The following is a 27971-nucleotide window of genomic DNA, read 5'->3' on the forward strand; positions in this document are numbered from 1 at the left end:
CGCAGCCAGTGATTTTCATACAGAGCGCTACGTAACGTTGCCAATAAAAAAACATAAACGGCCTACTTACATAGCCCCCATGCTCCCCACAAAAAATTTTACAAATTGTTTTGGGCAGTGGCCAATAATGATTTGATAACATTTTTCATAATTACAATAACAAAGAAATCAAATGCACACACTTATTGATACAATGTTGGTCTAAAGCTAAAATTTTCTCACAGCCCATAAAGACAGTCCTGATCATTCATCACAGTAAAATTGCAGTGTTTTTCTGAAAGGCTGAGCAGTAAAAGAAAATGCACACAGAAGTAGTGGATTTCCATGCAGTTTTGAAGAAGTAGTGTTGTCCTTCCAACGGAAAGACAGTGCTGACTCTCGACATGCAGACAGGTATTGGGCCACAACAGAGCAAACCCACAGCAGAGTCATTCGACGATTTGAAGAATATTGGTACGTAGGTCATCACAGAGCAGACCCACTATAGTCCTGGTAGAGATTACGGTATTGGTGGGCCACCAGAGGTCCAAACCCACTGCAGTCCTTGAAGAAATAATGGTACTGGTGAGTCAGCAAAGGTGTAGACCCACTGTAGTTCTTGTAGAAATGGCCAGCAGCCATCTGTTGTGACTGTGCAGGTGCACAATCACCATTGAAGAGTCTTGCGGATAATATAGCAAGTCCATAACCACCACTTGTGCACTCACAAAGTTTTTGGAATTGTCCTTAGAACCAGCAATGCTGTCATCCAGTCCCTTGCTGAATTATTAACACACGTGCAAACACTAACAGTCCCTACTTCTCTCATATTGTCCATATACTATGACCAACAGAAACGTGTGCAGTGAAATGTAACTTACAAGTTAATAATATGATGAACTGGTATCAATTACAATTTTATAACATAAGAATACAATAACAACGGTACAAAATATAGCATTAAAAACATAATAATACAGATAACATTTGTAGTAATAGGGGCTTTACAAAGGAATGGAAATAAACATATACATCAGTGTTACAGCAATTATGACATAAGTAAATACGTAAAAGATCAGAATAATTATAGAAACATCAACTTCACACATGAGCATTTAAACAAAACAGAATTAATAATGTCTAACATCTTTACAAAGTAAATAACATATTATTAATGCAAATTATATTTGAGGATAACAGTATTCCTCATCATAGTTCATGTAGCTGAGTATTAGAAAAATTCTACAACATAAGTCTCATCAGATAAACATATAAAGACCGGAAGAACGTAAATACACAAGGGTACACAAACACATAGTGGGACAACACAAGGAAAGGACAGGGTTTGTTTTACTGCAGTATTTTGCAAAAAAAACTTTCTTTACATCTCTGAGATCTCCCTTTGTTCTTCATTATTTCCAAAAAGTCCTATCTATACCTGCTTTCTGTACTTTTCTCGTACAGCCTCTCAGTGCATTTCTTCAAATTCATCGCAACGCATTCTCTTATAGGCTACCCCCTCTTAAGCTAACTTAAATCTACTGAGCTCAGATACTAAACTAAGGGACGAGGCAATGCAGCAGCACAAAACAATTAACACAAACAGCAATGACAAAAAAATGGAAAATTGCAAAGCAAGCTACAGTAAATCTAAATTACCAAGCAATGCAACATTACAACTAATATGAGCCAATGTGCAGCAGCAAGAAAAATAAATCAGTAGTAAATCCAGCTTAACAGAGTAATACAAAGTGAAATTTAGTAGCACTATGCCTGGCAAACAGCAGCAGCAAATGCAATAACTTATACCTAAATATGACATAGCTCAAGCAGTAAAAATATTGCACTAAAGTCAACAATGCAGATAAGGGAAATGTCTATTCACATCTTAATGTCTATGTAATTAAAGTGGTGCACCACAACTTATTCTACCATAAAAATTACCAAGTACTTGAAAAGTAAATTATGTATGCAGTTCCTGTGAAGGGAAATGTCTTTGTGCTCCCTCATTTTTTGGGAAGTGTATTACAAAATTAGTATTTACTGGATCTGTAGACAGAAAATAATTATATTAGTACATCTATAAAATTCTATTTTAACCAATGCTGCAGTGCAGCTAGAGACTAGATATTAAACAAAATGAGCAAATCTCTCAACTAGAAAGACAATAGATGTAAAATGTTTCTCATCATTTCATTAGGCATTTTAGTAAATATCATAAATTAAGAGCTCCACAGTGTAATTATACGTTTTCAAGTTTGAGCGTGTCGTATTTGCGATGCTTTCGACAATGAAATGTCAATAGCGAGGATAATGGCCTCCCTTTTTTTTTCTACCTGTGCGTCTGAAAAGGCACACACTAATGGCTTTTTTCCAGGCGACTGTTACGCAGCTGCCCACAACGCATATCATGCAGGTGGTCACTTAACTTTCTTATGGAAATATTTATGACAGCAGTTTCCGCTACAGTGACAGTCTCATATAAAAATATTTCACAGGTCAAGAATTTGCGTTACAAATCTGTAGAAACAAAATCCTATTGATATAACACAGTCCAAAAAATTTTCGTCGGCATTGTAACACATTCACGCATTTACATACATTTCATAATTCTTAAAGAACGATTCTTGGTTTCCAACAACCTTTTTCACAAACCAGAGTCCCTAACCACTACTCATTATACCTTACCTTATTCGTCGACACTTCTTAAATATTTCATCATAACAGATACGTAGCATACTCAAAAAACTCATATAGCATCAGCTTATTGACCATAAACATACTGCAACAGCATAATACACATAATCATCATAATAATAACATCATAACACCTCAGTCAACTCTCAAAATCGTCGTAGCTTCCTCCAATAATTTCAAAACCTAAAAAAAATTCTCTGCTCATTTCAATAGTGTCATTTACCTCAAACGTACTTTAAAATCATGATCCCATACCAAATACATCATTCAAAGCTCTCATAGTATCACAATGGTTCCAAAATAATATGAACAGTTCACAAAGTACAGACAAAATACAATTTCATTAGTGTGAAGTTACCCAACTGTGTAATTACGTAAACATCTGTCACTAATGTAGTAAAATAAATATTTGTCTCTCTCAGTTAAATGATCAGATAGCTGTGTAATTCTGTGTTAGAGAAATATGGTACCGATGTGTAAAGTTGTATAAGCAAATACCATATTAATAGGGCTCCTTGTTCTTGCCAAACACATGGTACACAAAGTAGGCGTGTACTATCCTGAGGATTAATGTAATTATACCCTCAGGTGTTACAGATTACAGCAATGGAATGAAATGAATCTCGGAAAACCTTTGTATCATTGTACTTCAAATATCTTTAAAAATAAATGTTTTAAGTACAAAATTAATCACTCAAATACGTGTACTGTAGCGCTAAACTGTGCGTCTTGTTGTAAGATAATCTCTGTGGAAGTGTCGTAGTTATCGTCCTCCGAAAGCTAAGTTCTGCAGAAGTCAATGTCCTTACCTCATGATAAACAAAAGTGAAATGCTTTGCGTATAGATATCTTAGTTATTACGCTTATTGCCGTGATGAAGAAAGTACTGTGCTGTAACGTATTGTTGTGCTACAGAAAAGGCTGTCTCCTTGTAGCTATACCACAAAAGTTACTACTGAAACATGTTTTACTTTCCAGAATAATTCAGAAAAACTGTGCAGATATAAAACAGATACACCGCAAAAGCAACATTCAAAATTGTGTCACATATTAATAGCGTCGTGATATAATCATGTAGCTATGAAAGAAACCAAATGCTATGTCATCTTTAATCTCACTGAATGTACTTCAAATAAAGAGTATCTTTTCATGTAAACCAAAATGTTGCATTAATATCTCATTACCAGTATAAGTTCTAAGTAAGTAAGCCTGATAGTCATTATGTAATCGTGCAACTTGTTGCAAGAATGTACACACACAATAACACTGTGTCGTCTGTTCACAATAACAATGCATTCGTAATTTCTGTTTAAATAATTTCTATTGGTTCTTGACTGGATATTTAACTTCAAACATTGTTGCATGTTAACATATTCTAAGTCTGACAAAGCATACTGGTAATGTAAAGTGAAAAGTTATATGGCAAAGACAAAGATAAAAAGCAGATTATCTGTCAATAAACGGTTTTACATATGAAATGTGGTGCAATCCTTTACTCTTCATAGTACTCAGAGGTTCAACTTGAACTGAATCATCACGTGGTATACGTCGGTGAGGAATGCTAATTTTAGCGTCTATGTTATTTTTCTCTGAGCCAGCCAGCGCACGCGTCTGCCTGCGGTGCGAGTCATTGTCTGTTCCTTTGTTGGCGCGTCGTTATTGGGATTAGGAGACCTAACTTCTACAAACTCACCTTGTCGAGAGGGCCTTGCTCTGTTTGAATCCCGCCAGTTCTGATGCAATTCAGGTCTGTCGTTACGATCATATCGTCTGTCGTCATGTCGGTAGATTCCATAGTTTCTTTCTTGTCGGTCACGTGGTGGAGAACTTCTCCCTGAATCGTAACTGCGCGCTGGTCCGTTGCGTCTTAAGTTATTCTGTCTCCCTTGATAATATTTATTTTGGTTCCCATATTGTCTGTTTCTCTGATTGTCTCTGTGATAGTCATTACTGCGGAGAGGTGATCTTTCCCTGTAGTTATTACTACTCTGCCAACGGTTGTCATACGGGTGGTGTCTGTTTTAGTCACGATTTGTGTTGTGAAACTAGCCTTGTCGTGTCCAGTTATTACTTCTTTCATCGCGGAATTGCGACGGATGTGACCTGTAATTGTTGTATTCCTGTTTTGGCATTCCGCGATTATCAGTGTCAATTTCTAATTCTTGTAAGAGTCCCTGAAAAGCTTCAATGTTGTCTTTGCAACGTCCTGCCAAAATAATATGTCGTAAATGTTCAGGTAATTTGATTAAGCAAATGCGGATGAGTTCTGAGGGGCTGTATGGGTTTGACAGGTACTGATTCTTGTGCAACATGTCTTCAAAATATTTCACAAGACTGGAAAATTCAGATTGTTCGAAATGTTTCATAATTATAATGCTATGTTTTACTCGGTCTTCTGTAGCTTGAGACCAATATGCTGAGAGGAAGGCATGGTAAAATTCTCCTTCACTGTGACAATCGTGAATGACCGATCGCATTCTTACAGCTGGTTCATTCTCAAAGTAGCCACACATAAATTCTAATCTGTGCTCTAATGACCAGTTGGGAGGAAAACAACGAGAGAATTGATGGAGCCAAGCTTGTGGACGAATGTCGTTGCCAGAATTCTTAAATGTTTTGAATTTACGTGTAGTAATGAACAGCTTATAGTCAAAATCATCATGTTGGCGAGTCACATGTCGGTCACTGTTACGTCGTTTCGGCGGTTCCATCTCAAAATTCGGTGCACCTTGCCAACTTCTTTCACAATTTCCGAAGTGTCCTGTGTTATTATTTTGTGGTTGTTCTGTATTTCTAAGTCCCTCTTCCCGTGTTGGAGCGCGAGTGTCCTCTGAAATATGTAATTTTTGTATTACTTGTGTCAGCTGATGTTGTACTTCCCGGATTTCTCTTTGGTGTTGCGTATTAATTTGATTCTGATTTTGTTTGAATTTCCTAATTTGTTCACACTCTTCTGTGTCATTAAAGACTACCAGTTTTGTGTCATTCAGATTATCATCTACCTTCGTAGATAAATTATTTAGCTGATCCGAAAGTTCAACTACTTTCCTGATAATGAACTAATTTCCTCCATGTCTCTTTCTACTGTGTCCTTTAAGTTTTCCTGAGTTTTTGCAAGTTGCGTAACCGAATCGGTAGATGCAACTGAGTCAATTTTAGCTTGCAAGGTCTCATGATTTTCATGAACAATAATTTGCAGTTCTTTTATGGCTGCTTCGTGATTCTGTAATGCATTTTCATGCCGCGAAAAAATAGGTTGAAAATGCTCACAAATTTGTGTTTTTACGTCGTTACAGACTTTTTGACATTTCGATTCGATTTTATGTAACTCAGTAGTTAAATCTTCACGTTTTTGTTCAAGCGTGGTGTGAAGATTTTGTTCCATTGCGTCTAACTGTTGCTGTGTTTGTCTCTGGTGTTGTTCCAGTGTGTCTAACTTTTGAAGCTTTTGATTTGTTTGTCTCTGATGTTGTTCCATTTGTTGCATTAGCTGTAATAACAATGCATTAGTGTCTGGAATCTGTTTCTCTACGCTTTTCGGCAGTGCATTTGCACCGGCAACATTCACATTTTGACAAGGAGAAAATGTGTCTTGACTTATTTGAGAAAACAGTGAGGACGCAAAACCTGAATCTACAGTATTTGCAAAATTGTGAACTGTCGTTTTGGATTCCTGAGGCGAGCTATTGCCGACCGATCGATCGATAATGCTTCCCTGTTCACTAATTGTTTCACTGCCTACGCCATTGTTTGCCTCCCGCTCCATTTCCCTATGCACAATTACCAATTTATTATGTTGAACATTAGTTAATTCTTTACACAGTGGCGCTAACACACTGCTTTCGTCTTCACTGTCATTTCTCAGTTTACTTTGGAGCCTAGTATTACGTTTTTCACACGCCATTATTGTCACAATATTTCACACGACAACACAGAAAAACACAATTTGAAGAGCAAAAATAAGAGAACACATTAACAAAGCACTGAAAATAATATCTAATTAATTGCAAGCGCAACTGCGAAATACTTGGTGCAAATTTACATGCGTGCCACACTTGTTTTACTGTACAACAATGAAAGACTGCTACTACAAAGGAAATTCTCTGTATAATTACGCGCTAGCAGTAAACAATAGCTACACTAATTACACGAACTACAAGAAAAAATCAGAAGATTCCAGTCAGGTATCCTCGGCTAAGGGTCGACATATGAAACGTCCCCTTATGAAAAATTATATACGTGACTGGGCTTAAACTGACACACAATGTTTTTAGCGCAATGCAATCTGACTTTCAAAAATCCCTACAAAAAAATGGCCCTGACTAACATTAACCTCCACCTTTCACAAATCACTTACCTCACAATAATCTTCGTTACTCGAACTACTGCAATATAGCGAGCGCCACTACTGCCAGCTAAATAAAAGATTCAAACTACGGAAGGCACTAACTACTGATAGGCATAGATAGCAAATGAAAAATTTTAATAGAGAACAAACAATGTATTTACCTTAAAAGTCAAATATACACTCCTGGAAATTGAAATAAGAACACCGTGAATTCATTGTCCCAGGAAGGGGAAACTTTATTGACACATTCCTGGGGTCAGATACATCACATGATCACACTGACAGAACCACAGGCACATAGACACAGGCAACAGAGCATGCACAATGTCGGCACTAGTACAGTGTATATCCACCTTTCGCAGCAATGCAGGCTGCTATTCTCCCATGGAGACGATCGTAGAGATGCTGGATGTAGTCCTGTGGAACGGCTTGCCATGCCATTTCCACCTGGCGCCTCAGTTGGACCAGCGTTCGTGCTGGACGTGCAGACCGCGTGAGACGACGCTTCATCCAGTCCCAAACATGCTCAATGGGGGACAGATCCGGAGATCTTGCTGTCCAGGGTAGTTGACTTACACCTTCTAGAGCACGTTGGGTGGCACGGGATACATGCGGACGTGCATTGTCCTGTTGGAACAGCAAGTTCCCTTGCCGGTCTAGGGATGGTAGAACGATGGGTTCGATGACGGTTTGGATGTACCGTGCACTATTCAGTGTCCCCTCGACGATCACCAGTGGTGTACGGCCAGTGTAGGAGATCGCTCGCCGCTCCATGATGCCAGGTGTTGGCCCTGTGTGCCTCGGTCGTATGCAGTCCTGATTGTGGCGCTCACCTGCACGGCGCCAAACAAGCATACGACCATCATTGGCACCAAGGCAGAAGCGACTCTCATCGCTGAAGACGACACGTCTCCATTCGTCCCTCCATTCACGCCTGTCGCGACACCACTGGAGGCGGGCTGCACGATGTTGGGGCGTGAGCGGAAGACGGCCTAACGGTGTGCGGTACCATAGCCCAGCTTCATGGAGACGGTTGCGAATGGTCCTCGCCGATACCCCAGGAGCAACAGTGTCATTAATTTGCTGGGAAGTGGCGGTGCGGTCCCCTACGGCACTGCGTAGGATCCTACGGTCTTGGCGTGCATCCATGCGTCGCTGCGGTCCGGTCCCAGGTCGACGGGCACGTGCACCTTCCGCTGACCACTGGCGACAACATCGATGTACTGTGGAGACCTCACGCCCCACGTGTTAAAGCAATTCGGCGGTACGTCGACCCGGCCTCCTGCATGCCCACTATATGCCCTCGCTCAAAGTCCGTCAACTGCACATACGGTTCACGTCCACGCTGTCGCGGCATGCTACCAGTGTTAAAGACTGCGATGGAGCTCCGTATGCCACGGCAAACTGGCTGACACTGACGACGGCGGTGCACAAATGCTGCGCAGCTAGCGCCATTCGACGGCCAACACCGCGGTTCCTGGTGTGTCCGCTGTGCCGTGCGTGTGATCATTGCTTGTACAGCCCTCTCGCAGTGTCCGGAGCAAGTATGGTGGGTCTGACACACCGGTGTCAATGTGTTCTTTTTTCCATTTCCAGGAGTGTATATAGCAATTCATGATATCCAGTATTACAAATTTCAAAACTCCGCCATCTCTCTCCCCACATCTACCACTGCTGGCGGCTCACCTCCAACTGCGCAACGCTACGCGCTGTTCACATCCAGCTGCCGCTGCCCAACACTACAATGGCAGACAACAATGCAAACTAGCCACAGACTGCACACAGCCCAGCCAGTGATTTTCATACAGAGCGCTACGTAACGTTGCCAATAAGAAAACATAAACAGCCTACTTACAATTGTTACAAGATCAGCTTAGTCAATGATCCAGACTATAGCCTCTGCAACTACAGAAGAAGCTGCTACCCATCTCCTACAGATGTAGTCCAGGTACTTATTAAACCGTTAACATAAGATTATAAGTCTTAATGAGTAGATTATTACAGCATGTAAGTTTTTAAGTCCGTCCAGTTACTGCATGAAATACTGCAAATCAAAGTTTGGCAGCTCCTGGAAGCCGTAAATTCAGAAAATCTGCAAGTAGGACCGTGCCCCATAGTAGCCGTTTAGTGAGTCAAATGAAAACCTTTAATATTTATTTAAATATTATTTATTGTGCAGAAGTGGTACAAAGCTGTATCACTTTTCAACATAATCTCCCCCACGCTCAATGCAAGTCCTCCAGCGCTTGCAAAGGGCATAAATTCCTTGAGAAAAAAATTCTTTTGGTAGTCCGCGCAACCGCTCATGCATCGCGTGGCGTACCTCTTCGTCAGAACGGAACTTCTTTCCTCCCATTGCGTCTTTGAGTGGTTCAAACATACGGAAATCACTTGGGGCGAGGTCTGGGGAGTACGGTGGATGAGGAAGACACTCAAAATGCAGGTCTGTGAATGTTACAATTGTTGCACGGGCAGTGTGGGGCTTGAATTGTCATGTTGCAAAACGACACCTGCTGACAACAATCCACGACGCTTTGATTTGATTGCAGGCCGCAGATGATTTTTTAGGAGTTCTGTGTATGATCCACTGGTGACAGTGGTCCCTCTAGGCATGTGATGCTTCAAAATGACGCCTTTTTGTCCCTGAAGAGAGTCAGCATAACGTTCCCTGCTGATGGTTCTGTTCGAAACTTCTTTGGTTTTGGTGATGAGGAATGGCGCCATTCCTTGCTCGCTCTCTTCGTTTCCGGTTGGTGGAAGTGAACCCAGGTTTCGTCCCCAGTAACGATTCTTGCAATGAAGCCATCACCTTCTCGTTCAAAGCGCCGAAGAAGTTCTTCACAATTATCAACCCTCGTTCTCCCATTTCAGGAGCCAGCTGCCGTGGCACCCATGTTGCAGACACTTTGTGAAACTGGAGCACATCATACACAATGTGGTGTGCTGACCTATGATTAATCTGTAAATATGCTTTAATGTCAGTGTCTCTCGTCGGTTTTCCTTCACTATGGCTGCAACTGCTGCCAAGTTCTGTGGAGTCACAACTCGTTGTGCCTGACCTGAACGAAGAGCATCTTTCACTGAAGTCACACCATTTGCGAACTTCCTACTCCATTCGTAGACTTGTTGCTGTGAGAAACATGCATCACCGTACTGAACCTTCATTCGTAGATGAATTTCAATAGGTTTCACACCTTCACTACGCAAAAACCGAATAACAGAACGCTGTTCTTCCCTGGTGCAAGTCGCAACTGGGGCGACCATCTTTATACTGATACTGCGACGGTACGTGTGCATCTGCACTATACGGCCACCTACAGGCCATTCTGCATGCTGTTTGTAGCACGCTTACCAACTTACAGCGTAACGGCACGAAATTTCAATTTGTTATTACAAATTTAAGGTTTCCGTTTGACTCACCCTCGTAATTATTCGCCAGACATCGAAACATGTAGCGATAAGGGACGACCAAAACTATTCCCTTCGAATGCCGGATAGTTCAGAATCGGTAGGTCGAACAGGCAATATCGTCATGAGCACTGAGTAAATTTATCCCAACGACGCTCCCAGTCGAAGATACGAGGGTCCTGCCGCGTGAAGAAATCCGTATCTGCTTGCTGCACATCCTCGCCTGACAGTAATCGTCGACACTTTTAGGCGCTTTCTAAGGGGAGACATTAGGATCGTGAGGTAGGTGCTCCAGTGTCTCCCATTGGATGGATCTGGCCTCCCAAATCGAACGACGAGTTGTATCGAACTGCGATCGGCACGGAACGAGGCGCACCATTTCACAACTGTGGATTTCGGCAAACATGCTGTCCCATACACATTCTTCATTCTCCGATGACACCTACAGGTGTTTGTCCTGCGGCAGCCTAGAAAAGTCCTGTCTGGACGCAATTGCTAATAATGTCGCCCTAGTTCATGTTTCCACGTTTACCGTACGCACATCAGAAAGACACGAATGATACACTAATCACTTGGCTGCATGTCGGTGCTTATGTACCCGCATCCGACACGCGCTTTGTTACATACACGATGGAGCAACGTCCTTAACTGGAAACGCTTTGATCTTCTCTCATGTGTCACTGCAAACAGAGGACAGCCACTGATTATGACATCTCGTGAACGATGGAGCTTGTGCGAAAATAAAACATAGAAATACGAAATGTTACCAAATTTCGAAGCTCCAGTCAGCTACAGAGGTGAAAACGTAGGCCTACAAAATCTACCGTAATACCACGTAACAGAAAGATTTTCCAAACTAGAATAGCGTACTGCCCAATACTATCTTCATCAGTTTGGTGAAGATTAAAACGGATGGATCGAAGACGGGTGATGCCAACAAACTAAGAGATGTTAAATAAAATCCTGGCCGGCCGAAGTGGCCGTGCGGTTAAAGGCGCTGCAGTCTGGAACCGCAAGACCGCTACGGTCGCAGGTTCGAATCCTGCCTCGGGCATGGATGTTTGTGATGTCCTTAGGTTAGTTAGGTTTAACTAGTTCTAAGTTCTAGGGGACTAATGACCTCAGCAGTTGAGTCCCATAGTGCTCAGAGCCATTTTGAACCATAAAATCCTGCAGAATTTTATCAGATCAAATGTTTCCTACCTAAGAAGGCAGTAATCTAGTATGTAGAACCCATCGCAATTAGCAAGCAGGGAAGTATACCAGATCTTGCACCCAAATCTGTGTGGTAACGTTAACAGATTCCCAAAGTGTAGTCGCAGTGAAGAGCGTCAAAAACCAAAACTGAACAAAAGAGGTGTTGCCAATAATTATTGACATTACTAAGGAATTCGCCACAAAGAAGCAAACAGAAATAGCAACTGTTTTTGTGGATTCCAGGACACAGTGGCTTCTTTCATAAAGAAAAACTAGACAGCTTAGCGAAGCTAGCAATTAACTTCGGCAGAATCCTATATTACAGATTAGGCGAAATCCTAAATTATAGACTTTCTTGTGAATAAATGCTGAGCTTAATCAATCGAAAAATGAGAAACGACTGGCAGACCCAATGGGATTCAACCAAGATTTCAAAAGGAGAGCATTATGGCCGGCTGCATGCTGAAATGGTATTATGTCGATGGTCTACCGATTGCGACAGAAGCAGACGATTCATTATAACAGCCGCACACAAGCGTTTAAACCATGGTAAGTTAGCAACCCACCCATTCTGATCAAGATTGAAGGAATCTCAATTATACGATTTATGTGATAAAGAAGGAAACTTAAACAATGTTCTATTTCCGTTTACAAGATACAAGACGGAAGCAAAGACTTTTATCCGAGCACTGGTTAATGCAGAGGCTCCCCCTCTAATATCAGCTGCAGTGTTGCTGTCAACCCAAAGAGCGAACTAATATTGAACCAGTAACCCTTCGTTTCTTTAAAGAATCAAACTCAAATGTATAAAACAGCTTCAAACGTTTGACTACTTTACAAGTGAGTTAAGCTTTAGATGTTTGACGTTAAAAATGTAAGCGAGAGAAAGCTTAGAAGAGGTTTGAATTTGTGGTAAAAGTTTGTTGGAAGTCACTATATGCCATAAATATGAAACACTGGATGAATATAATTTGCGCTCCATTTAAACCAAAGGCTAGTTTTTCCGCGCATCTCAACGTTTACGACGTCATATCTCTTGGTCTATGCGTTGTACATTGATATAATTTTTCAGGTACTTTGAGATAGATACGTACGTGCTGCCTAAAAAATGAACTGAGGACAGAGTTACATGTAAAGCAGTGGTAAATTAAAACATCAATCTTGATAATAAAGTTTGACTGCACATCATTTTAAGCAGAAGTTGGGTTTTCATGCAGCTAAATTTCTATGACATATCTCGTGAAGTGTGTGTCGCGACATTAGTTAATTTTGTAGTTGTATTCAGTTGTATTCGTGGGTAGCGTATGCAAACTGTGCTGAGAGTATCGTTGTTAGTAAATGAGTAATAAATTAAAACGTTTATGCTAAAGTTTAACTCCATGAACAGCTAAAATGTAGTACGCGATAACTTTCCGTTTAATGTGTGTGTGTGTGTGTGGAGGGAGGGGGCAGGGGGGGGGGGGGGGAATGGTGTCAGAGTGGAAAAGTTTAAGATCTTAAAGTAAGTAATGAGTAATTTATGATAACTATTTTAATTTTGAAATTCGGTAAATAACTACGAGAAGTACTGAAAATCAAATTTGTGCTTCCTCTGGAAGCTTTGTGGAAGACAACCTGCAACGAGAACTGGGTTGCATGTCCCTGGATAGTCGCTTTTGAATAGACGTGTTACATCACTTAAATACGTGTGACAAAAGTGTATAGATATATTGTGCACGTGATAATATTCACATAGGAGTACTTTTACATGTTATATGCTGCAAGTGGCTATAGAGTTCTAAAAATGTGTATCCTGGAGCAACGGTTTTGGCCTTACTATGGGAGCTCAAAAGTCGTTTACAACGAGTTGTCCGCATAATGGCCGGCCGGTGCGGCTGAGCGGTTCTAGGAGCTTCAGTCTGGAACCGCGCGACCACTGCGGTCGCAGGTTCGAATCCTGTCTCGGGCATGGATGTGTGCGATGTCCTTAAGTTAGTTAGGTGTAAGTAGTTCTAAGTTCTAGGGGACTGACGACTTCAGATGTTAATTCCCATAGTGTTCAGAGCCATTTTGTTCGCATATAACACCATATAACACAGTACCACGAACCTTATTGTACGTGTTCATACTATCCAATCATTTTTGCGAGACAGGAATCCAGATGTAAATAACTTTCTCGTCATTAACACAGTTCAACGTCACTCTGGAATTTTCACGTGTATTTATCTTAGTTGTGCCAATCCTCCGTAGATTAACATTCACATTACCAACTACAGCCCGAAGACAGATGGCTGCCCGAAAAGGATAATGTTATTAAATATTTAAACATTATCTTCTGCGAGAACCTGAACGCCATCGACATACATTCAGGTGTAGTAGTATGGACCAAACGTATACCTAAAGAGCTATGAGTAGTTGTTCACCTTCGATACTTTGAAACATATTTCTTCTACTATAGGATGTTAAATTTTTATATTTTAGGAGGTGGTAGTGTGAATCAAAACAAAAGAAAGTCCAGTAAAGAAGGGGGCAAAAATGCATGCTTTACGGGCTATGAAAACTTTCTCAATAGAAGAGATGCGTTTGACAGTAACGAAGATGGATAAGTACTCCTCAAGTGTACATTTTAGAGCCCATCTTCAATAGACAGTTTTTCGTGGTTTGGTCGATACTTTCACCGCAGACAGTTTGTCGGTAGACTTTTGGCTCACTCTGCATTTATTATCGTTAATTCGAATGGTTATTTGAATCAAGATTTATAACAAATGATACCCACAAAATAAAATGACGTTAAAGAAATTCATTTATTACTAATTAATCTAGTTACCTTATCGTGTACATTATCTATTTATTTCTAGATATACACTGTAGCTGGCACATCAACTGCAAAGTTTTTGTATTATCTTTGAGGCATTTCCGTATCTAGCAAATAGATGTCGCAGGCGTGTACAGTCTTACTTTCGTACCACTGTTTCCGCTAACGGCATCCGTTTAGGACGAATTCGGCACTGTGCACCTAATTTGTCCTAAACCGATGCTTTTAGCGGTAACAATGAAGCTCTCATCTCATTTATAAACATAGAGCCGGAACAAAAGGTCTTGTACTACGTTTTTATGAACCTTGGCTGTATCCATTCGTTGGTTGGTAGTTATTTTCAGATGAAACCTTACCTTAATATCTGACGAACCGCTGCTGACTGTTGCAGGAGAACCGCAAGAGCGAGTGCAGGAAACTTCGGGACTCCAACTGCACGACGCTGATGCTGATCGTCGTGGTGACGGTCTTCCTGCTCGTCGAGATCCCGCTGGCAATCGTCACCATCCTCCACATCATCTCGAGCAGCGTCACCGAGATTCTCGACTACTACGTCGCCAACGTGCTGGTGCTCTTCACCAACTTCTTCATCATCGTCAGCTACCCCATCAACTTCGCCATCTACTGCGGCATGTCGCGGCAATTCCGAGAGACCTTCAAGGAGCTGTTCGTGCGTGGGGCTGTGGTGGCCCACCGGAACGGCGGAAGTTCCAAATACTCGCTCGTCAACGGACCGCGTACGTGTACCAACGAGACGGTGTTGTAACGACGAGGCAGTTGAACCATACTTCAAGTGAACGGTCCATGCGACGCGTCGGCTCTTCCTCGTACCTTCTTCTGTGGCGTCATTGGAACGCGTTTCAGCATAACCCCCGCAACATCACATTAACTCTTCGTCTTCGTTTCCCCTCTATCCAACATCTGGTCGGATTGGGGTATCCATGGTACTCTGATGATATTTCTCATCTGTTGGAGTTTTATTTGTTGCTCTCAGACGCTAGTTTCGTCAAAGAGAGGGTCCTGTTGTACTGTAACGTACTAAGATGGATCTCCTCGGCTAGACGTTGACGAGCGAGTGTCATTCTAACGCACAGCAGTTTCTTCTGTGACTGCACCGTTGACTTCCACATACATCGTAATTCACAATATCAGCAGAAGACGGTTCAGAACGTAGGCACCGCCGTCTTACTGTACTGACAACTTCAATCGCAACAGTCCAACAGTGTAACTTACATTTTTTACCTTAGTCAATATTATTAACAAGAGCTCTCCCCAATTTTCATGTCCTAATTACACTGAAACACAACGTTGCCAACCAAACATGTCTGAGTCACATCAAGCGACCGTGTACTTCAGACCAAGATTCAAATGTTCATCTTTCCTCACCAGGAGAAGAAGATGAGTGTGGCTGCAAGTAAAAAAAAAAAAATTCCATAAAACGAACGCAGTTATCGACTTTAACACAAGGTACTCTTGACATTATACGTACACAGCCATAAAAGTTAGTAACATGCCCCAAATTTTGTTCAACAAGAAATTCATAATTTTCTGTATTACGCGGATAAATAATCCTATCGACCAAAATCCATTTGGTGGTGTCTACAAACACACATCCTCGATTTTGAATTAAATGCCGTTAGCGGTTTTTCACTTTTAGTTTATCAGATGATGCTTTGGATGGTTCTGGACCAGTTTCTGTTAAGCAGTCAGGTAGACAACTGTAGTTTGATATTTATCTTTCAGGTGTTGCAACACAGGTTTAATTCTGCAATAATGTTCCCAATCCATTTTTTTAAACCCTTTAAACGCAAGGAAAAGGTCATAGAGAAGAGCGAACGTTTCATTTCTTAAGAGACCTTCGACCACATGAATTTCATGTAAAGAACCGTTTTTGGTTCTATATTCCGGCATGGACTCCATTATTTTTCAGTCACGTTCGTATCACATTTAGAGAGGGATTGGTTTACACTATTTCCCTCCAAGAACTCTTTACCAGGGTTCAAGGTCTATAGGATCACCACCATCATTCTCATGTCATTTACCTGTCCTTGTGGTCTTATTTTGACAGAACCTGACTCATGCTTTACGTAGTGGGAAACTGCTTGTAGCTTACAGCCAGTTCAGAGACGATCATGCAGCCTGATTCAACTGTTAAAATACCGACCTTCACAAAAGCAGGAAATCGGACAGGCGTCTAAATTTAAAAAGAGTGAAACGTGTAATTCCTCTTTATAGCGTAACATGCGCCATAGTACAATGTATGTCCAGCAGATGAGAAATTAATTTCGTACAGAAAAAAGTGTCACAGGTACGTGCATAGCGTTACTTGTAGAACAGGATTGACGCAATCCACAAAGGCCTCATTTTCAACTCATCTGCTAAAATAACTTACAAATCGCGTTTTCCGCTGATCTGGAATCTCAACACCATTTTCCAGTAGTTTCAATATTTGATTCAGCTTTGAATGTCATTCACATGTTCGCTCATAAGATATAATGGTGTTTTCGTCTTTGTCCATAAACGTAAGGTGTCAGCTGCACAATTATTTGGACGTTTGCGCAACGGGATTTTGTTGCTGTAAGAAACAAATTTGTCACCAGCGAACTTGGGGGAAAGTCACTCATGTGTTACAACGTGGACTGCAGATAACAGAGTCACGCAGTATCTACTGACCAACAATATAACAGAATTTCCCACTTCAAACTGAGTGCAGTGACTAATATGAGTTACCTTAAGAACAATCTCACTGAAAGCATGTCAACATGATACACATTTTGTAATAAGAAAGAAGACTTCAACTTGTGTTTGCGTGTTAGAGACTGAACAAAGAGTTAATTAGTGTCTTCGAAAAGTTTTTACTCTCAGTTACGTAACTACATGTCGACTGTATAATCCATAATACTTGTAAATATTTGTAAATCATATTTTTAATTTAACATTGCATTGTATGAGGTCAGTAAATTCCTTCAGTTAAATGTTTAAACTGGTGCTATGTGTCTGTCAAGTGTGTGCTCTGTACATAATAATGTGGTTGGGTAAATTTTGCTATGTGACTGTAAATATCTATGTGTTTAAATATGAAGCTAAAAAATTTATCATAAGGATACAGAAAATGCCGAACATTAATTGATCAATGTAAACAGAGATATCTGTATTGAGTGTTACTGGGTAAGCGATATGGTTCCTTCATTCACCATCTGCCTGAGGAATTAATTCAGAAAGGACTGAAGCGAAGCTGGTTATATGTCTGATGTGGGGAGTCAAGGAATCACTAACCTGCACTAGACCACTTAAGTACTGAACTACTGTACAAATAACTGTGGCCCACTAAGAAGCAAATACTCGAAACTGATCTTGTACTCTTTGCGATGCGTGAATGTGAGCTTTTCCATGATGCTTGTCCAGCCAGTGAACAAAAGACCAGTTTCGACCCTCACTTTGGGCTGTTTATTCAGTCCAGAGCTAAAGCCTCTCGACTGAACATCTCAGGCATTTGCTGTAAAATTTGTGTTTATAGCTTTATACTGAGTTTATGGCAACCCCACATACGTGCATCTTGTTTGCAATCGTATTTTTCCCAAACTGCTACTGGTGTGATATATTCGAAGCTGAAGAGGACTAGTCAAAATGATGTTAATAATTTGCTACACCATTAGGGTGGTACTATTTTCTTGAGGTACATGAAAACAAAATTACATTTTTCGTCATGGTAGTGATCACCATTTTGTATTGTGGAGGATTGGGTCATTTTAGAGAGAAGCACTGGCGTCGATGAGCTGAATAACCTTAAAAATCTGATTTTCATTCAGCTTATACCCACTGCAGGAGAGAAGGATAATCACATATACTGAATGGGGATGTTTCTATTTGACCTAGTTTGGAATATGCTACATGTCATTCTTTAATAACAGTTTTATCGCTAAGTAAGATCTAAATGTTAGGCATGGTTATTACTGATATTACCTAATCGATTAAATGGAAACTAACTTTACAAGCAGAATAAAGAAGCAAACACGCAGTATGATTAAAATAACACTCTGAGTCAGAGTGTGAAATGTTTTGAAACTTAACGACAGATAAAAGCTGTATGCCTGTCAGGGACACAAACCTAAAAACCTGCCCTTGATTGTCGATGCTGTTACCAACCGAGATATCTAGGCATGGCCCACGACCTGCGCTCACCGTTTTATCTCGAACAGTACCTCTCTCCTACCTTCTAAATACCAAAGATATTGTTCTGCATAGCTGGCAGTACTGACACTCCTGGAATAAAAGATACTTTGCAGACATTGCTTAAGCACAGATTATGGGATATTTTACACAATGAAACTTTCATTGTGTAGCAGAGCGTGCACTCATTTGGCACATTCAAAGTAGCAGAGTACTCTCCAATAAAGAGTTAAAGTGTTATTCGGGAAGTAGTCACATACACTGTTCCATCTTGCTTGCCCACTGGTGGGCGGCAAAGCGCCTATATTCACGGAAAATGGGTAACAGTTGTTGTGTAATGAGTAAGGCTCCCTAGGTGTAGTGTACGGGGCAGCATGCAGACCGGGTTGGCCAAGTGGTTTGCACATGTAAATGTGTAACAGCGCCATCTTTCCTAAAACTGAAACTCATCACCATACAATGAGCGAACTGAAGGGCACTTGGCAGTGCCGGCACTCAATGAATGTAAGGGGAATGGAGGGAGGATGTTAAATAGACATGCATAGTGACACTACTGATCTGACATAATAAAGATGTGGCACCCCAAATTATTATCAAGGATTTTTTAGCTACAAATTTCAACAGGAGACACAATTAGTTTGGTTTTTTACAGTATAGTATAACATGCATTTTCTGACAAATATTAATAGTGTTAAGCTAATTCATTGGTCTGATACTAATCAACATGTATCGGCAAGAAACGATAAAATTCTTGCCGAAAGATTAGTACTAAATGGCGAATAGTGCAACAGCAGCGTATGCGTTTCGAACTATGGCTGGACCTGGAACAGCGTCGACCGTCAATCCGCATGTCATGCTTCAGAATGAAGCTTGAATTACTGAAACTCAGTAAAAATGCCACACATGTCCGCACAGTTCGCCTCGCTGGTGTGGATAGGACTCACCACGTTAACCTGCAGGTGGAGGCTGAAGTCATTAAGCTTCTACTAACAGTTTACCTCTGCGGCTAAATTCCAACCAACCAGATAAATTTCTAAGTCACCCACGATGGGAGAGCTGTCAGGCTACAGAGATGCTCCGCAATGATGACTCCTGAAACTGAAATCCATGACTCTGCATTTTTCGTTCATCACATCATTTTGCCTGACTGAAGTATGGATATTTCGAGTGCCAGCCAGCGCAAAGATGTCTTATGAGATGGTGGTTTCTTTTCCTGGCTGTGATTTCAGGTGGTTAACCAGTAACATGCTCCATGACACTTGATGCTGAAAAACCGTGTCCTCCTCTCTTTCTGTCTCTGTCTATGGCCAATGAGGATGAACCTCTGTAGCACAGCTGCGCTGCTCTCTTTAACTTCCAACTTATTTACGTTGCACATTCGTTACAGCTCTTGCAGTGAGTTAAATATTTCTGTCAAGCAGCGTCTAAGCTGAGTGTTGTGTCCCATGTCCTCTAAGGTCTCCTAACTACCTTGGTCCTCAGTCCACTTTCGAATGTGGAATAACGGTTGATGTATTTTGAAGAAGCCAGCTTTTTATGGTTCTGTTCACGAAAGTGTTCTTCCTGATCTTGCCAAGAAGAGTACATCACCCCCTTCTATATGCAGGTTGTTAAAAATACTCTGCTGGTTTGCCAGTACCACAGCAGATAGTAATTGCATTTTTTCTCGTGTTATTTGGCACCCAATGGCAGCTTCCTCAAAGTCTTAGTGGGTCTGACTGTGTGATACTGACCCTGCAGTTCTCTACGAGTCCCCTCCATTCATTCTCCTAGGGTGGTACACCCGCCCAATCAACATGGCCTTCTGCAGGTCCACTTGCTTACAGCCCAGTGCAATATACTGTCATAGTGGCATCTTATGTGGGAGAACATGTAGTCCAGTAAAAAAAATTAATCTATGTTAGTTAAGCATTGGCAAACACTGCTACTAATACACACTTCAGTCATTGATTGGGATTAATTATTCAGATCTGACTTACCTTTTTAATTCTGGTTTTATATGACTTACGGGACAATTTACGAAAAAATGTTTACATAAGATTGGGCAGTGGTGCAATAGCCTTTGAGGCGACGATTAAACTTCTCCGCAATGTCCTTTCATCCAGGAGTGCTAGTTCCGCTAGTCGTGCACCAGACTTCTGTGAAGTTTGGAGGGTACGGGAGAGGTTCTGTCGGAAGTCAGACCCTAAGGACAGGTCTTGAATCACGCATGGATATCCCAGGAGGAGCATTGCCCGAATAAGGCGAGGTTCGTTTTTCAACTCTCCCTCAGGGACGCTGTTTTAATCTGCCAGGAATTTTAAGAGGAGCTGTAACCCAAAACTGTATTAACAGTACCCGATCAGGCAAGAAGTAAATTACGACTACCGCTAATATACGATTACAGCCGTCCGCTGCTACCAGCAGCATCCAACATCTACAGATGCAAGGAATTCACGAGCAGTCCCCCGCTAATACAGTTTTTATTACGACAAGAGTGATGTAGACAGGGTACTGGAAGAGTTATTTCAGCATTTTACTGTGAAGCGATTCCGCCGTGTAAGTTCGTCCCAAGTTTCGGTCCTGGAGCGGCGTCCTCAGTGTGTGGCGACGTCAGACGCGCGGTCAGCGGCAGCTGCGCCCCGAGATGAGCCCCTTCGCGGTCGCCAGTCGCCCCTGACCGCCCTGCGCCTCGGAGGCACAGTGTGTGAGTCTTTATGTTTGTAAATCTGTATATATCTCTTACGAACGACGCTTAAATTTGTATAAAACATAATAATAGACAGATATTTTGGACTGTGTTAACTGACTGGAGCTAAATGTTTGTTCATGTACAAAAATATTAATTACAAGTGTGTTAAAAGTGTCATTCGAAAAAATTTTAAGGATTTACTGCGAAGTAGTAATATGGCTGTAAAAAGAATCATGGTCTTCTCGAGAGCTTTTGTAAGTGTGGTGTAATAATAAACCTGTACTTCTCTGGTTGAGACTGGGCAGCCCTGTTGCTGTCTTCTGTAGCCAATTCCTGTTTATGAAGCATGTCCTGTTCACCATGCTACTGTGTGGCCTGCAGAATACACTAAATATAATAAATTCCCTTTTAAATTGTCAATTTATTCTTTGTTGTGCTCCTCACCCTGACTCAAAACGTTCCTTATCCGGCAAAAATCGAATACACCTGCTCTGGAGATGCTCTCTAAGTGTAATGGTGTTTTGCGTGAAATCTCACTGTCCATCTAACATGTCATTAAGGGGCAAAACTGTAGAGTACACAGTAACAATCCAGACAAACGTTACGCATCTAGGTCTTGTGCCCCACTTACTTTAAGCTCAGTATGTAATATCAGATATCTTTGAACGTGATTTGATCCATGTCGAATACCTAAACAGTTCTATTCTCAATATAATGGCTACTGTGCCTTTATTCCAGTACACCTATCCCACATTTTGAAGATGTCGACTACGAATTGTCTACTTACATTATCTGTAGCTCAGACTCCTTCTTATGGGTTTGTGCGATTGTGCGTGTGTGTAATTGCGGGTCTCCAAAGATTATCCTTAGAGATAGCAAGTTAGATTTTTGTAATTTGGTAATGTAGTTACTTTCTTCCTTATAATTTTACATGTTGTACAGACAGAATGTTTCTAAATGAAATGGACCTACATTTATAAACCATTAGCTTCTTTAGTTACAATGGGCTGAAATACGCACGGAACATTCAGCACGCCGCCTGTGGGAAAACACTCTCTGGTTTCGCCTATGTCAGTATTTGCTAATTTCTGTACGTAAAGTAAAGCAACGATGTATACACCACTTGACGTGGGTGAGTGAGTCGCAATACAAACACTTAGCAGCCCTCTTTGACCGACTTTTATAGTCGAGACGTTGTAAGAAGGTCCATGACAGCTAGCAGCGCTGTTGCAAGCTTTGAACTGCGAAACGGCTGCAGGCGAAAACAGTAGCCGTCTAAAGACATGTGACAACAGTGAGGCGTAGCCATAGAGACGTTTACTAAGTAGCGTCACGTTTTTGGATCAGGCTGAGGCGCGAAGCTGTCACAACCAACATACTAGAGTTGTCAAGGACCAACTTACGCTAACTCAACTGTGGCTCTCATATCGGTGCACTTTCAGTGTACACAATAGAATAATGGGGAAGTGCCCCTGATGATCTACACCAGAATTGGATTTGCAACAGACAGAGAGTGGAGGGAGAGCCTGATCACAAAAGTACCATACTGCAGTGCATGTCCAAAGGAACTTTGCATCGTAAACAGAATAACACAGCCACTGCAATATCGTATTTATCTGCCGAAACCGGGCAAACGACTTTCAGGCACAACGTCTAACCTGTACGGGAATATAGATAATGGATATACAATTTCACGTCATAGATGCATGGTTGACGACATACGGAAGTTTGGGTCTGAGCGTCCGGGCGTGAGTTGTGGACGGATAGTCAAATGGTGCTGACATGGTAGCTCAGTGTGGTCAGTCAGAGGGTTAGCTGCTCTCTGAAGTACCAGCCGCGAGGTATTAAAGGAAACTATACTGACAGGGCCCTCGAATCTATCACAGGAGGACGGGCAGAAATTTAAAATCAACTCATGTGCTCATGATACTGGTGATCTGTTGCTTTATTATTTCACCACTACAACCTTGCTTGCAGGAGTGTAAGTCAAGCAAGGTAAGGAAGAGAGCCGCTGTGAAGTCTGGAAAGACATGTTGGAGATTTAAACAGTTAGTGACAGGAGATCTCGGGTTACCAAAACACAGGGTGTTTATAAATGAATATTGGGGCTTTAACGCTTTATAATATTTATTACATTAAACGTACAGTTATAAATGATATGTCAAATGAAAGAGTAACTCAAACAGTTTTGTTTGGCACCAGTGCGCATGCGCAGCGTGATATGTTTCCACCGCAATCAGCTAGACAGCGGTAGTAGCTTCTTTACTGGTGAACCTACTGTATCAGGCACATCTTACCTTGATACACTAAAGCAATGGCTCTTCCCACAGTTGGAAGAAGATGAGCCAGAGAACTTCATTTTCCAGCAAGATGGTGCGCCACATCACTGGCGTAGTGCAGTACGCGATTGGTTGAACTTCACTGTACCCAAGCGCTGGATAGGTCGCAAGGGGCCCAATGACAGGGCTTGCTATGCATGGCCTCCTAGTTCACTCGACCTAACGCCATGCGATTTTTTCCTTTGGGGCCTTCTCTAGGATCGTGTGTATGTGCCTCCGCTACCAGCAGACCTCCCTGAATTAAGAAACCGGATTGAAACAGCTGTTGCTGCAATCACTGAAGACACACTTATCAAAGTTGGGGAAGAACTCGGCTATGTACTTCATGTGTGCCATGTGACAAATCGTTCTCACATTGAACATTTATAAGGCTCTTGGTAAAACTGTCTGAATTCCCTTTCACTTGACATATCATTTATAATTTTACGTTTACTGTAATAAATATTATAAAGCGTTAAAACCCCGATATTCATTTATAAACACGCTGTAGCTAGCAAACCTCTCTGAACATTCGTCAAACGGTCGCCGGGAGTATTCTAGCTCACTTTGTTTTCAGTTTTTTGTGTAATAATACTGTAAAAAGCATGCCCAACTTAATATTTCATATACCACTAATTCAACATACGAAAATGGTGTACGACAACACCTACAGAGATTTACAACACTGCGACTTCAAATCCCGATGTGACTCTTTTTCTTCTTAGTTTCATTAAAAAATATGGATCTACCATTTTTAGTTAAACTCATATCTGCCTTTGTGTTCCTCTTCCTACTGTAAATTGTATTTTATTCAGATACGACCATTGGAAATAGAGGTTCTCAACACTCGCTCCTCATTTCGACTACTCCATAAGCAAGTATGAGTTCAACAAATTTCTGTTTTCTTGCACACGCTAATTATTCAGCCAGAGTTTACCCTCCTGATTGTACAATTGTTATCTGCTGCTAACTAAGAGATTTAATTATAGTTCACTTTGTTAAGTTACCACGTATTATTTGCGGTAAATGCAATGATACCGCAACCTACGCTGTTTAAGATACATACAACACACAACGTTACCTGTAGTTAGATGTACTTTAACATTCACGACCGGTTGCATTATTCGAAAATCATCGTCTGACCTGTAGCACAGCGTAATATAGACGCATATTAGTGTATGTAGCTATCAAACTAGCCGAGTGGTACTACGAGGCCACCTCGATTTTCCACTATTGGCTGAATCAGTGTTTCGGTATGAGTTGTCGTACGTCGCTTGCTTGTGGCTCTCAGGACGAACAGTCAGCTCACTTCGGATTGACATTGAACCATTATGTTGTAACGAATTCACAGTTGATGGAACTTTAACATGGGGTTACATGCTACTGAAAATGTCTTGTACGTGCCAAAGCATCCCACGAAGTCCCAAGCAGTTGCAAGCAGTCAATCTGATGCACAGCTTCGTGCACTACACTTGAAGGAGTTCCAAAAGCAGTACTGCAAGAGGACTAAACCGGAGACAATGGTATTGTGATGGTTGGGTAAGTTACAGTCTTTAGTAAAATTGTGACTAGTGCAGTAACCAGTTAAGTAACGGGTTATTTTGTTTATAGCTTAAATGCCTACAGCGAAACAATTTCACCTACCATTTCATTAAATATAATAGTTTTGGAGTTAATGTATGCCGAAGTGGCAGACCGCCTCTTGCTATATTAAATTTTGTTACTTTTAAATACTGATTCATACTAAGTCAGTGCTGTAATGCTGATAATGACTGTGCTCCCAAGATGTTTAAGGTTATCGTAGTCATGGTATATGTCAGAACGTTATTTTGTAGGTTTGGAAGTCAGGTAAATCACTGGGGATCTGAGCGTAATGCACTCAACCAGTTCAAGTTTATTATTCCGGAACGAGGGCATTTATTCTAGCTTCCTGCTGGTAACTTGTAAAACTCGAAAATGGTCTTTACAGTTAATCTCTAACGTTTATCTACAGCATGCAGTCATTTGTCAAGCGGTCTCCCTGTTCTACTAACAGTTTACAGCCGAACACCTTTCCGTAAGGTTACAACATCGCTGACATTTTCATTTGGCCCTTCAACTATTTAATCCACCTCCTCCCACACTTTCCTTGGCCGCAGTTGCGGTTTTCTAACGCGCGTCTCTCTCAATAACGGAACAGGTCGGTACATTCAATTATATTTCAAAACTCCGAGTTGACACACATCACGGAGAAATTATCAAACCCCTCTCCTCCATCGCTCTGAATGTAATGCACAGTTAAAATTAAGCCTTGGCGCTAAATTACTCCGCAGCCGAAATTCACATTCTCTGCTTCAATTTTGTATCCACACTCCACTCTGGCTAATTACCGTCTTTTTCATTAACAGATTAATCTTTCGACTTTAATAAATATTTCACAGATATTATTAATGCGCCTAACTCGATCATTGTATTATGTTTTAATACAAAGTACAGTTTTTACATCACACTTTACAAAGAAACACAACAAGAATACACACGAATACAGACAGTAAACAGGAGAAATTTATACACTTTGTAGCCAGTTTTGTGTCCACATGGAAAATATTCCATGCAATAAAATGAGAAATCAAAAGAATAACACACCTACACATACAACGTGTTATTTAAACACTAAAGTAATTATAACATTTTCCATTATATTACCAAAACTAGATATAGTCAGTTACTGATGTCCCTTACTTTCATATTCTCTTCAACTGGAGATATCAGAAAAACCGTTTTCGCGTTATTTTATTTATATGAGTAAAATTAACGATTAATTTTCATTATAAATAATATTTTTAAGATTAGATTTATACCACCCGTTGCCGTACGAAATTCCATCATTTATTTGGTTTGTTCCTGTGTGCCAGATTAACCATTTACACATATAATGTTGACGAAGAAGTTAAAAGTTACCTATATCTTCCTAACCTCTGTTAGTGTAGTATTCATAAGTTCATATACTGCCGAAAATTATCATGTACAATCTCCCAATTTACGTCTTGTGTTGCACAGAGTCACATTAGCATTATACTTTGGTTGAGCCATATGAATCAATGACCACAAAACAAAACTTATATATCCACAATAAACTGACATATCAGCCACTGGTGCAAGAAAGACTGAGTCAATATACATATACTATGATCGTGCTGATTAGACCAAATGCATGACCACTCATTCTCTCCGACAGTCTTGGATTTCGACATTAATCACTATCGCCACCTTTAGTAAGAAATTTTCTACCACCTAACTGCTAAATATACATTATGTAATTCGTTGCCCTCCTAAATGGACGTTTTGTATATTCACTGTTATTTTTTGTTTACCTCGATATTGTAGTTTCTGCAAATTCAATTAACAGTTTGTAGCTGATATATTTATCGAGGATCTTAGATTTACTGTCAACCTACTAGTGTCATTAATTTCTTAACGTTGACACAGACACTGTTACACTGAGGGACGTGTAATTTTTCTCCTTTTCTAATGTTTCCTCTATCCAGTCTCGTTCACAGTCTAATCTTCTTTCCTCTCATGCAACACCTTTTATTAGATTAGGTATTTGTCAGTTTTACTGACATAGAAACAATTATTATTTAGCTGTACTGCTAGTGTTGCTTCTCACGCCTCATACATACATACAATGACATGCGTTATCATTGCTAGTGTTAAAATGCCACTATTTCCGCTACTTTTCCGCAGTAGCTGGTCGTAGGTATACAAATTTTGGACAAGTGTTTTGCACTGAATTTTACTTTGTTTCTTAACAAAAAAAAATCGTCGTGTCATAGCTTTAGGAGCTTTAATGGTGTACTAAATTAATTGTTATTTTCATTTTAGTATTACAGTTAATCCATTTTCAGGTGTAAAGTACGAATGCGTTGTGTTTCTTCTCAGCAGCTTCATCTTAATTCCATAGCATGACTATAAGGAGCGTTCGCTGAAATGTAAGTCCATTGGCATTACACTGACGGTCTGTAAATGATGCCTGTTCCCATCGTTACAGGACGTCCACCCTTCATCGGTGTTTTGTTCGCATCTTGTTGAGGCTGCTCCACATTACTAGGTCCAAGTCGAAGTTCAGTGCTTTTCCTGTGAACCAGGGAGTTCTTGGGCACACACTGGTGATGCCTCTTCCCATTGATTTTGTCTGTCTTCGGTAGTATTAAAATCGCCAGCAAGTAAATTCCTAGCTTTCAAGCAGCGCAGCTCTGGAGCGCAGTCTGTCGATTTCCACTCCTTCACAGAGTTGGTGAATTGAGAGAAGAAGATTACGTCAGATTTTCTTGTATCCTGCGAAGGTAATATGGCCTGGCCTTCTATAGGGTGACTAAATGTGACTTAACATAATGAACAAATAAAACT

General features: G+C 40.9%; 1 protein-coding gene across 1 annotated transcript in view; it reads left to right on the plus strand.

Moving 5' to 3' along the window:
• LOC126484206 (sex peptide receptor) overlaps positions 1–21684 on the plus strand; it is a 104384-nt gene extending 82700 nt beyond the window's left edge. The window contains exon 4 of the mRNA XM_050107619.1: positions 14815–21684. Coding sequence (XP_049963576.1) covers positions 14815–15189 — 375 coding nt within the window. The 3' untranslated portion in view covers positions 15190–21684. The remainder of the gene's footprint in view (positions 1–14814) is intronic.
• The last annotated feature ends 6287 nt before the right edge of the window (positions 21685–27971 follow it).

This window comes from Schistocerca serialis, chromosome 6 (genome assembly GCF_023864345.2).
Source record: "Schistocerca serialis cubense isolate TAMUIC-IGC-003099 chromosome 6, iqSchSeri2.2, whole genome shotgun sequence".
Lineage (NCBI taxonomy): Eukaryota > Metazoa > Arthropoda > Insecta > Orthoptera > Acrididae > Schistocerca > Schistocerca serialis.